Source organism: Falco cherrug, chromosome 7 (assembly GCF_023634085.1).
Source record: "Falco cherrug isolate bFalChe1 chromosome 7, bFalChe1.pri, whole genome shotgun sequence".
NCBI lineage: Eukaryota > Metazoa > Chordata > Aves > Falconiformes > Falconidae > Falco > Falco cherrug.
Genome location: NC_073703.1, coordinates 22,092,901 through 22,104,804, shown reverse-complemented (window position 1 = coordinate 22,104,804; position 11,904 = coordinate 22,092,901). Strand labels below are relative to the sequence as shown.

Here is an 11,904-nt window from a genome sequence, read left to right as displayed (position 1 = left end):
GTCTGATAATAGAAAGAAACGAACCTTCCAAAGTAAGCTTGTATCTGTGACAAATTGTTGAGTTTGTAAGTTAAGTTCATGACAAACTGTGACGTTTACTGTTATGTCACTATCTAGAATATATATAGTTAGATATGTAGAGACCTTAGCCGTAAACATACGCATAATTGTAGTGATCTTTAGGGGCTGACAGTTCTTATTGTGAGATGAGAAACAAAGAATTTTGGGTTGATGATTTTGTTTTTCAGCTCTGGCTTAAAACTATAAGAACTTTTCGTGATAGCTGCTCTGAGTACATTATTCCTACTGACTGGGGCAAAAGTGTGCTCAACTGGCTCAACAAGAACTCCTGTCTTCCGGGAAACAACCCGGCATTACTCCTTGGTATGCTGAATTCTGCAGTCACACAGAAGTTGTATGGGCTGGTACCTGGCATTCACAATTCCCTCTGCCCCTTCCCTCCCTAACAATGACTTAGAAGAGAGGCTCTAGTCAATGCTGGGTTTTTTATATATAGCTTTATGTAAAATCATTCAGAGCATGCCTCATTCTTCCACAGTTTTAGATTATTTCAATGCCATTCAAAAATAAAAAAAACCCTGTAGTGTAATCTCATCTGTTAAAGTAATCATGTCAGAATCACAATGTGTTTAGTTTGAAGGTACAGAGACAGACTTACAGTACTTGAAGTCACCTCTGGGTTGCCACAGCTACAGTTCTCATAAAGAACAAAACCCACATAACAACTCAACATAAACCCAATCTTTCCACATGCAGGCATAGACCAGTTTTGCAAAAGGGCTAGAATGCACCATACTTAGATGATTTTGCCCAATACTGTGACTATTAATAAAGCATCTGACAGTGCTTGTGCAAGAACTGCCATGGTATGTGGGAAGGAAAAGGCTCCCTGTGTGTATCGATACATCAGAGCCATTACTAGTGGCTGCTTATGATGGAGTGCAAGGAGAGAACCTCCCTAGCAGTTCTGTGCCTCTCCAGCGTTCAATAATATGATTTCCCCAGTCAAACCTGCATCCAGACCATCACGTGTAACAGTCACTGCCAGCCTGAGCTTTGTGGGTCTGACTTACCTATTCAATCTTAGATGTTAGAAATGCTTGCAGGAAAGGTAGGCATATAATATGTAAAGTAATGGGGTACAGGTGTGGCCTTTGTCTCTCACAATGGGAAAAAAAGCATGCTAAATAATAAATCTTATGCTGCTTGCATGCTCTGGACTGGACTGTACGGTTTATCACATATTTAACAAACTGAAAATCCATGTGACACATCATTATTTGGATAACGGTGATCTCACGTATGTGTCCACTACTCACAAGCCAGAAGAGATCCAAACAGCTGTTTGGATTTGCCTCAACTACAGCCAGAGGGAGCTTGCAAGCCTGAAAACACAGGCTGTAACAGAACGGGAGGGGTAACAGCTGCTGATGGGCCACTCCTTTACCAGTTTCCTTAAAACCTTTCCTTGAACTATTTGTGGTTTTGTAACACCTTGCACTAAGCTCTACAATATACTTGTATGCTGTTTAAAGGAGTATTTGTCTCACCCTATCAATAGTCTGATCGTGGTCTTGATGTGTTTTAATACGTTTCTGATGTTGAATCCTATTGCTAGTAACCATTTCCTTTCTGTGGAACACATTTTTAGGCTGAATGTGTCATTTTGAGCTTCAAAGTGCTGTTCCACCATGACTAACAAGCTCCTATGAGTTCAGAACTTTCCATAACCGGTTTGAAATTAGTCCCCCTGAGATTTAAACAGCATGTTCCCATGCTGACATCGCTGCCTGTGGGTTCACCACACAGAGCCACATGCTCTCACCTGCTTTCCCTGCAGTGCTGGGAACTCAGAAACACCTGGGGTTTACAATTGACATTCTTACTCATGTTCCCTTTGCCTGTGAGTTTTCAAGTCACTGAACAGCTAGGTTAGCAGACAAGGTGGTCTCCTTGTGAACCCCAAGCACAAGGCAGGCTCTGTCTAGTCCCAGCCGAAGCAGTGCTAGCAGGCGTTCGCCCCGGGGGCTGCCTATACCTGAAATAAAGGTCCAAACAGGACGGATGGCACGGTCGCACTGATGTGTGGAATTAAACTCTATAACTCAGGATAAGTTACAAAGCAGGTGTGTTTATTGTGATACTGGGTGCAAGGGGATCGCTCCTCCTAACTTGCACACCTACTTGTACTCACAATACATATTTATACAGTGAAGTTGGTTAGTTCTGCCCAAAGTCTACACCTACGAGCTAATTATTGGTTAGTTGCTTTCTCGCTTCAATTTAAAGGTACAGCTCATTGTAAATTTACTACCCATGCTCCCTGAGCAGGTGGTTCACTCTGTTTGGGGGGCCATTGGAGTAGGAGGTCGTGATCTCCCACTACCACAATTATTTTATCCAAGCGTCCTTGAGTCTTACCACTTCAGTAATTTTTCTTTCAGCAATTAGCACGTCCTTGTCAGAAGGCTGGTTGACATTCCCGTGGGGCTCACCTTCATCTGTACCGACTGCCCCCCGAGGCGCTGAGCGGGCCCCAGCCCTTCTCCCCAGGCAGTGCGGCCCCTGCCCGCCTGCCCATGGCTCCCGTTACCTCTGCGGCTCCTGCCTGCACAGTTTGAGGGTTTTCACTGTGTTTTCTCGCATCAGCCCTCCAGCCTAGCGCTGCATACACAAGCCATCAGGCCGTACCTCAGGTGTACGCACGGCTTTCGGCGGGAACGGCCCACGGGGCACCTAGCCGGGCGCGGCCGGAGGGCGCTGGGAGGCTTCCGTGCCCGCGCTCCGCCTCCCACACGGCGGCCGCCGTCCCCTGAGGCGCCCAGGGAAACCCGCGCTGTCGCCTCAGCGCCGGGGCGCGCCGCCTGGGGGCGCCGCCCTGCCTGGGGGCGCCGCGCTTCCTGGGGGCGCTGCCCTGCCTGGGGGCGCCGCCCGCGGAAGCGCCGGCCCGGCCCCTCCCCCTGCCCGATCGCCGCCGCGGCTCTGAGGCGCCGCCGGCTCGCCCTGCCCGGCGCCCCCTGCCCCGGCCCTCGGTACCGCGCCCGCGGCCCAGCCCGCTCCCGGGGAGCGCGGCGCCGCTGCTCCGAGCCTTTCCATCGCCCGCGTCCCTCGGCACCTGCGCGGGGGCACCGCGCCGCCCCGCCAGCCCGTCAGACGCTGGGCCGCGCCCCGCCCCGTCACCTGACCGCCGGGGCCGCGCCCGCCGCCCCCTCCCCTCCTCCGCCTGCCCTCCCGGTCGGTACGGCGCGGCGCGGCTGGCGTGCGGTGGGGCCCGCCTCCGCCATGGTGCTGGAGTCGGTGGTGGCGGATCTTCTGAACCGCTTCCTGGGCGACTATGTGGAGAACCTGAACAAGTCTCAGCTCAAGCTGGGCATATGGGGGGGTAAGGAGCCCCTTTTCTCGTGCCCCGGCGCTGTCACGGGAGTCGGGCGCTGCCCCGCGCCGCGGCGGGGAGTGGAGCTCGCTGGCTGAGGTACCCCCGTGAGGGGCTGGCGGCCGGCGGGGCCGCCGTTCTCTCTGAGGGGCCGGCGGGCTGCGAGTGTGCGGTGCGGCACTCTGTGAGGAGAGGGCGAGCGGCGGAGCCGCGGCCCTCCGTGAGGGACGGGCGGTCAGGCTGTGGCGCGGACCGTACCCCGCCGCCCCTTCCCCACCGTGAGTTGCGGGCGGTCCGCGGCCCCTGGTGAGGGGCGGTCGGTCGGTCAGGCCGTGCCCGCTACCCCGCCGCCCATGACGGGCCGTCGGTCGCCCCGTGCCCCTGGCCTCTGGCCCCTCTCCCTGCCCTAGCGGGGCGGGCGGCCTGTGGGGGAGCGGCGGGTTCCTCGCTGCGCTGAGGGGCCGTGGGGGGAGAAGGCGCGAAGCGGGTTTCCCGCGGCGGCGGGTCCTCCCGGGGGCTGAGGCGCAGCGTGGGCGCACGTCGCTGGCCTCGGAGTGCGCTGAGGCACGAAACGATCGGCAAGGAGAAAAAAACCCAAAACAACAACTCTTTTTTGGCCTCTCTTTCTCGAGGGTGTACCGGTTGGGAGTAGGAGTGTGCTGCTGCGTGCGGGCCCGTGTGGAGTGACCTCAGGAGGAGAGGAGGCCTTGGCAGAGGGGCGGCTGGTGGGGTGCTCGGGTGTCTTTAACCGGCTGATTTATTGGTGTAAATAATGTCTGTTGAACAGAAGTGATAATGCGATAAAACAGAGCAGATGTTATCTGTGAATATATTGGACATTTTGGTTTGCTACGCTGTAGGCGTGCAAAAGCCCAGTTGAAGTACGGCTGGCTATTTTAAATGATTCCCACACGTAAGGGATGAGACTTTTCTCGTCATCTTATTTTTGCTCTTGCCATGGTAGTAAGTATTCTAACATTCATAAATTACTAATAGATGATAAATATTTATAAATTATTAATACATTAAAAATCGAACATGGCATTAAAAGCACTAAGAGGTATATGCTATGTGCTTTCCTCAGGTAAATTCTGTGTGCCAGTGTTTCCTTTGGAAATCCTATTATGTTGCCTGTGTCAGGAAGAGCTAATGTGTTGTGAAAACAGGCATGTGTTTTTGTGGCTTTCTGATTCATGATTTTTCTGTTACATAAAATCATCACAACCAAGATACACTTTTCCTAGTCTACCCTACCTTGATAGAACTGTAATTATAATTTGCAATAAAGTGAATAGTAAGAAAGATTTGCTGTTACTGTAGGTGTACTTAATAGAGTAGAAACATGCGGACCTTTAAGTTGGTGAAGCTTCTGTAATCTCTTCCACCATGAAATTTTGTCTGAATAATCAGTGTTTAATGACTTACAAATTAGACGCATTGTGCTGTTCTGTAACTGGAGTAAGGTTTTCAGATTTTATCCATGTGTACTTGGGAGGATTGTAGTTGTGTTCCTTGTTCCAACTTACATAATAGTTGAAAGTCACTTGTTCTGTACTTCTCTTTTTCTTCTAAATAGGTAATGTGGCACTTGACAATTTACAGATAAAGGAGAATGCATTAGTAAGTGTTCTAATTTCTTTTAAATTGCTTTTCTGTGTCAAAAGTCTAAGTCTTACGTTTAAATGTTACTTACTGTAGTCTAACAAGAAGTCAGTCCTTGGTTAACTGTTTCCAATTTTGCCCATGTTACTGGATCAAAGGAAGAAAATTAGCTACGTTTGAAAAGGTAAGTGTGTTCCTTCAGAAGAGAAAAGTAACTGCTGAGCAATTAGCAACAGGGTTTTGAGGCGAGTTTCTCCGTGTTTATGCATACATGCATATACAGCCTGTTGTAGTATTTGAGGCTTGACATGATAAAACTTTAAAAAAGATGTTGATGTGTTTCTGTCACTATTTTGGTCATCCAGTACAACTTAAAGAATTTAATTTCTGCTGTGACTGCTACTGTATAATCGTAATTCATAGTTAAGTCGTAGGGTTTTTTCCTCTTGTATGTCCACACAGGAGATGTTTGTATGTTTCTGAACAATTTACTAGATCTAATGAGTGTTCATAGGCTTAGGTTTTGCTGTTGAGTTTTTTTTAGCTTTGGTTGAGTAAGTGGCTTTTCAAGGCCTGATTTCACATTCATTGATTGATCTAAGTCTTCTGAAAGGCAGAAGTTTCTTCTCATTTGTTGGCGTGGCGATGAAGGGAGAAAAAGTTCATCCTTCTGCCTCGGTTGATGGGATTGAAGCTTATGTTTATGACTTTCTGTGTAAATTGATGCTTATTAAGACTGGCAGTCATTAAAATACATACTCTGTGGAAGTAAATATGTTTATTCCAATGGTCCATTCTCTTGCTTTTAAAATAGAAATGACGGAGTGAAGGAAAAAAATGAATCCATTTTCTTGTCTGAAGATGTACCCATATTCTTGTCTGAAAAAAACCCCAAACAACTGGCTGATTATGTTCTTTAATTGAGCTAATGAACACCTGCACTACTGAGAGAATCTCACTGCAATCTTGTGTGCTTCAAACTACACTGAGAACTGTTACTCTTCTGTGAATTGAAAACAGTTGGATCTTTTTATGACATAATTATTGGTTTCTCATCATTGTTCTGAAGTTTCATATTTTCCATTCTCATTTCATCCATTCACGATAATTTTGTTGTACTTTAAAACTCTTGATACAAATATCTTCATAATCTGGCCGTTAAAAAAGGAAAGAAGGAAATGTTATCTACTTTCTACATGTCTTTCCTTCTTATGATGACAGCAAGGTTGATTATGATTCTAGCAGTTAAAAATGCATATTTGTGTATGTGACTGACCAGAGCTAAGACGAATTCAAGAACTGAAAACAAGGGATGTTTTGGGCTGCTTTACCATAGCAGTATGTTAGATTTCTGTGCAAAAGTAGTTAAATGAAGGTTGATATTGAACACCACTTTTAGCGGAGTAGCCTCTACCTTCTTGCAAAAGAAGGGATTAAAGGAATGTGATATGGTCCAACTTTTTCTTTTCTAGTTTACCTGTCTTCTGTCTGGATTGTTTTTGTTTTCCTCTTAAGGTTTTCCACCAGAAAATAACTACCTTTTAATTTCTGTATATAGGTACAGTACTTTTTAAATGTAAGAAAAGAAAGTCCTTAAGAAAAGGGAAGTGAGCAAATAGTTAACTGTTATGCTTGCTGAGTCCACTTCCCCCCCCCCCCCCCCCCCCCCCTTGGTCATAGTAAAAGAGTGTTTCATTAAGATGGAAGTTTGTCAGACCTCAGTAAAAATTTAGGCTTCAGCTCATGCAAAGTAGTCTTAAGAAGGTTAGTGTAAAATCTCTAAAATAAAATTGTACAAATTAGTTTTTAGGCACCTTTAAAATGTAACCTTTCTTTCCCCTAAAAAATATGTTAAAGAGTTTACTGACCCAAAATGCTGAAGTGTCATTCTGTGAAATACGTACTTTTTACCTTTTGAGGCTGTACTGTTTAGTGTGACTTGAGCTACAAAAAAAAAGATGAGTATAATGGGGCAGTTGCTATTGATATTCCTTTTCTACTTCATTAAAAACTTATAGTAGTGATAGTAATGAATCCTTTTGATGGATTTTTTTTCAGTTTTATCCTATTTTTCAATCATAATGAAAAATGACTGATGACAAACTGGTCTAAGCTCTTTAGAAACTTGTTATGTGTTTCTTGGCTTGTATCCGTCATTACCACCAAAAAGCTTGAATTCTGAGCTTTACTTGTGAATTTGTATCCAGTACCCAGCTGGTCACAGCTCTTAATCTTCAAAGCTAAAATTGCCTGTTTCTTCTCAGTTATAGTCTTGAAGTATTTTCAGTAGATCTTTTTTCATGTTAACATCAAACCCCAGTGCTTTCACGGTTTTTAATTTATGTCAGTCTGTTGTCTTTACTCAACAACTTTAAAGCATCTTTAATTTCTAGCCTATCCTTCACTTCCCCCCTCCCCCCCAGTTTTCTTCTGAAAACTGTTTTTTCAATGTCAAACTCGTGGTCCTGTCCTTTCAGCAGGCCAAACTGAGCAGGTCCTCCTCAGAATTTAGCTGTGGTTCATAAATGAAGTATTAAATGGGGTGGATTTGGTTTCTGCTATCTGCTTCTACATGACTTGTACTGTTCCTGGCTCTATCAAGAGCAGAGATCTTTCTTTGCTCTCACAATATGTTTCAGCCTCCTCTTATGCCTGTTCTTACTACTAAAAACAAAGTTTGGAGATCAGACTATTTTAAGTGAGTCTGTTTTTCTTTTCTCTCCTGATACATTTCAATGAAAAATAAAAACTGAGAAGAAAGCTTCCAGTTAAGCTTAATGACCAGATTTTTAATGTGCAGGAGCCTGCAGGAAGAAATATTTGGGAAGTGCTGAAGAGCAGTTGTCACCAGGAAGAATTGAATGCATAAGGATAAGTTTCTAGGACTATGCATTTATAACCAGGAAAGGGTTAAAATATTCCATAGGTCTTGCTTTTCAGTTGTTTCTCTGAGGTGCTGAAAAGCAAAAAGCCATGGAAATACTGTCACAAGCTTAGTCACTTAAAGTTGGTTGATATTAGGCTCCTAACTGCAGCTCAGAATACTTTTTAAAAACTGTGGAAATCTGGCAGACACGTTAATTTGGATATTAATCTTCTTTTTTGGAGCAGCTCTGTTAAATGCTTTTAAGTTGTTGGAAGACTGGTGGTCAAAGTTGTTTTCTAGTGCATGGGAAGAGACAAGTGGTTAATGCCTATCTCGTTTAGGAAAGTGGGTTTGCTTTTTATAGCCTTTGAGGTTAAGACTTCAGGTCTTTGAATTGTGGTTAAGTTATTTGAAAAGAATGCTGAAGTGGAAGACTGTGCTGGAATTTTTATTTTCTGAGACTTACTTTTTACGATTTCCTTTTATTTATTTGATTTTTTCTACTTTCTCTTCACTTTGTCCCTTTTTGCTATTCATGATATTCTTGTAGTTATATTTCTGGTTTTGCTGTACACTGTATAGGAGAGATACTTTGTGAGGCTTTAATTGATGATGATAATTGCGCATTTGTCACATGTTCTTCATCTTTCTAAGCCTTTCTTGATCATGATTTTTGGAAGGCATTTTGCAAAGAACTTCTCAGTATTGTTAGTAAAACTTTTTATGTGTTTGCAAATACTAAGTACTATTGTAAAAAAAAAAACAAACAAAAATCACCTATATGGCAAATGAATAAAAATGTAAAATGAAATTCTTGTATATAGGTAAAATTTTAATTTTCAGTAACCTTTGGAGTGAGGCATTATCATCCTTTTAGGAGACAATTGCCAGAAATTGTACATGCTTTATTTTAAGGCTTTTTGCAAGCCTAACCATGTTTATGGTTATGTGTTCACATGAGTATGGCTAAATAGTTAAAATTCTGTCAAATGGAGAAGTGTTTCTGTTCTGGAACTTCAGTTCTGGCAAAACAGTTTTAACAGAAGTAAAGATAATAATTTCACTGTATAAACCAGCTTGTCTTTAGAATACATAGACCTGTTTAATACTTTATTTTTTTTCCTCACAGAGTGAACTGGATGTACCTTTTAGAATAAAAGTTGGCCAGATAGGTAAGTTTTTGTTTCAATGGTAGTATTGAAATGGAAATTTTAGTACAGGCATTTTAGTACAAGACTGAAGGTCAGTCCTGACTCTGAATTTCTTTTGTCAAGCGTTCATAAATGCTCTCTGTAATTGTACTTGCTATTGAAACTAGCATAGAAGTCTGATGTGACTGCCCTGGATAAATTGTAAAAATGTTGTCTGGCAAACCCTGTTTGTGAACTTTGTAGGCTGGTACGAAAAACAGGTCTGAGACGTTCTTCCTAGATAATGAAGGATCAAGGGTGTTCTGTATAGGCAGAGTGTGTGTGGCTCTTTAAAGGACATACTAGGAATATGAAGAATTTATGCAAGATTCATGAAAGTGGTAAACATGCCAAGGGTTTAGAAACTATTAGATGCTTTTTTTTTTTTTTTTAAATCCTTTCCCTGGTGTTTTTTTTAAATTAAAAATCTCTTTCCATTTGTTAAAGGTGAATGTAGTTGTATTTCTTCTTCTACTTCCCTGGGAAAATCATGTTCACTCCAGTGAATTGAACTCCAGTCATGATCTCAGGTTTTGGTCTGAAGTCTTCTGACTCTAACAGCATCATCTTGCTTAAAGTTATGGCTTATATTTTCTCTGTATGTGTTTTTTCACTTCAAGGGCTTTATAAAATGTTTAAACCCATACAGTTTCTCCTTACTTTCTAAGGTGTTTAGGACATCAGAATATAGGGCTCATGTTTTTTGATGGCTGAGGTGGTTGGACTAAGCACAGTGTAGATTTTTGTTTTGATTTAACTCTATCTCTTTTATTTAGATAAACTTACTCTGAAGATTCCTTGGAAGAATCTGTATGGCGAGGCAGTTGTTGCAACTCTAGAAGGCTTATATCTTCTGATAGTTCCTGGAGCAAGTACGTAAACTTCACCAATGCAGTTAAATAATAGAAGAAAAAAATATCTCAAGGTACCATGTAAATGAGTATATAATAGCAAATAATTAGTGTAAGCTGCCATTTTTACATTCTGTTTCCTCAGGGAAATTTCTAGACAAATGCTGGCAAGTTAGTGGAAGAAGGGTGGGCGAAAACACCACCTGTTGCTTTTATGGAAATCCTTGGTTGTATCCATTCCGAGTTCAATTCAGCAGCCAAGTTTCCTCTGAAGTATGCTTGTTCTGAATCTACTTTTCTGGCATGATTTAGATATTTTTGCTGTTGCATGATATATTTCACCTGCCTCTGACAACAATCAAAAGTAGTAATTCCATTAGAACTGTGTTTAAGGAGAGAGAAGAGCATCAGAGAACTTGATTAGTTTTCCCTGAAATCAGAACCTCTGGTATATTAAGAAAACTTGCACATTATTTTAGAGTGTCAAATATACTTATTGCACAGGCCACACTTAAGAGTATGAATTCCCATTATGAAGAAATGTGAATTCTCTTGTGAAGTAATGCTTGAATGCTGGTACAATCCTTTTATGTCTTAGTGTATAAAGATTACAATTTCAGAGGCTGGATGCAGCTTTCAGCAATTAAACCTAGAATAGCTTTTATCTCAAATGAGGTATTTTGCAACATCGTGTTGAATATAGTGTGAGTTGCTTCTTTATATAACTTGAAATTTACGATTAAAGTGGTCCCAACTTGGCTTACAGGCATTAAATATGATGCAGAGAAGGAAGAAAAATACTTGCAGGATAATAAACAGAAGGAACTGGCAAGGATTGAGGAGGCCTTGCAGAAAGCAGCAGAAAAAGGTACTGAGTTAATATAAGTCTCCCCTGAAATTTGAGGACTTAGACTGTGCTATAAAAGAAAAGTCCCATTTTGTGATTGACTTAATAAACTTTGTTTTTTCAAGTGTCTAGCTCATCTTACTACTCTGAAAAACCTTTTTCCTCTAAATCTTGAAATAAATGTTATTTTTTTTAACCATTCATTTATCCAGTCAGCTTTCATGGGAGTGGGAATTTTATAATCTGGTATGTCTTCCCCCCAGCTTAAAGCTTTAGGGGAACAGGACCAGAGGTAGAAACTGTATTGCATGAGGCTAATGTTGATATCTTCATCAGTAATAGATAATTAATAATGTATTTTAGACGTGCATGTGACAGGTTGTCCTTTGCTTAAAGAAAACTTCAAATTAGAGACTGATAAGGTTTGTAAATTTTTACTTCAACAATAATGCTGTTGTTTTAATTTCTGCTGTCCTATGTACTGTGTTTTGACTGGTTTGAGAAATGAGACTCTTGAGTAGGAAATAATTTGTGATGCAAGAAAACAATTGAACATGACTGTAGGAAACTTTACTTAAAACTTTTGATCAGGGTCATTAAAAAAATCTACACTTTCAATTACAGGTTAAAATAATTGATCATTTCAGTCAAGTTAACCTGATTTTTGGGTGGAGTTTTTTTGTCATAATAAATGTTTTTAACAGAATTATGGTATAAATTAAGCTTGCATAGAAACCAAGCTCAGAACTAATAACAGGTAACTAATTATATGGTAGAGGAAAAAGTTACTACTGTAGTTTTTTTCTGAAGTGAGAGCTGTTTGTTGGGCAGTATAATGGTTCTTAAGATGGATCTCTAGAATACCTGTAATGCTGCAAGTCATGGAGAAGTTACTGAAAATGAAATTATGCTTAGAACACTTAGGAAAAGGTAGTTTGATTGTTTTCTCTTTGATTATTTAATTTTCCAGTTACAGGATGCTCTACTGCCTTGTTCCTGCTTTGCTAGTTTGAAGTGTATATTTGCAGTTTCCTTCAGACAGTGAACTGGCAATCCATTTACAGTAGAAGAAAGAGGCCTTGCTTTATTTCTTGTCTTTGGTGCGTCAGAAACTGTATGAGAGCTAAGACAGCTTCAGTGAATTAATTTTGCAG

General features: G+C 41.9%; 1 protein-coding gene across 3 annotated transcripts in view; it reads left to right on the top strand.

Moving 5' to 3' along the window:
- The first annotated feature begins 2,997 nt into the window (after nt 1-2,997).
- Nucleotides 2,998-11,904, top strand: part of VPS13C (vacuolar protein sorting 13 homolog C) — a 97,294-nt gene continuing 88,387 nt past the window's right edge. The window contains exons 1-5 of one of the 3 annotated variants that reach the window (XM_055715789.1): nt 2,998-3,403; nt 4,971-5,014; nt 8,992-9,034; nt 9,829-9,924; nt 10,670-10,771. In XM_055715789.1, the coding sequence (XP_055571764.1) occupies nt 3,304-3,403; nt 4,971-5,014; nt 8,992-9,034; nt 9,829-9,924; nt 10,670-10,771 (385 nt within the window). In that variant the 5' untranslated portion in view covers nt 2,998-3,303. The remainder of the gene's footprint in view (nt 3,404-4,970; nt 5,015-8,991; nt 9,035-9,828; nt 9,925-10,669; nt 10,772-11,904) is intronic. The other 2 variants (XM_055715787.1, XM_055715788.1) reach the window with 2 other exon arrangements.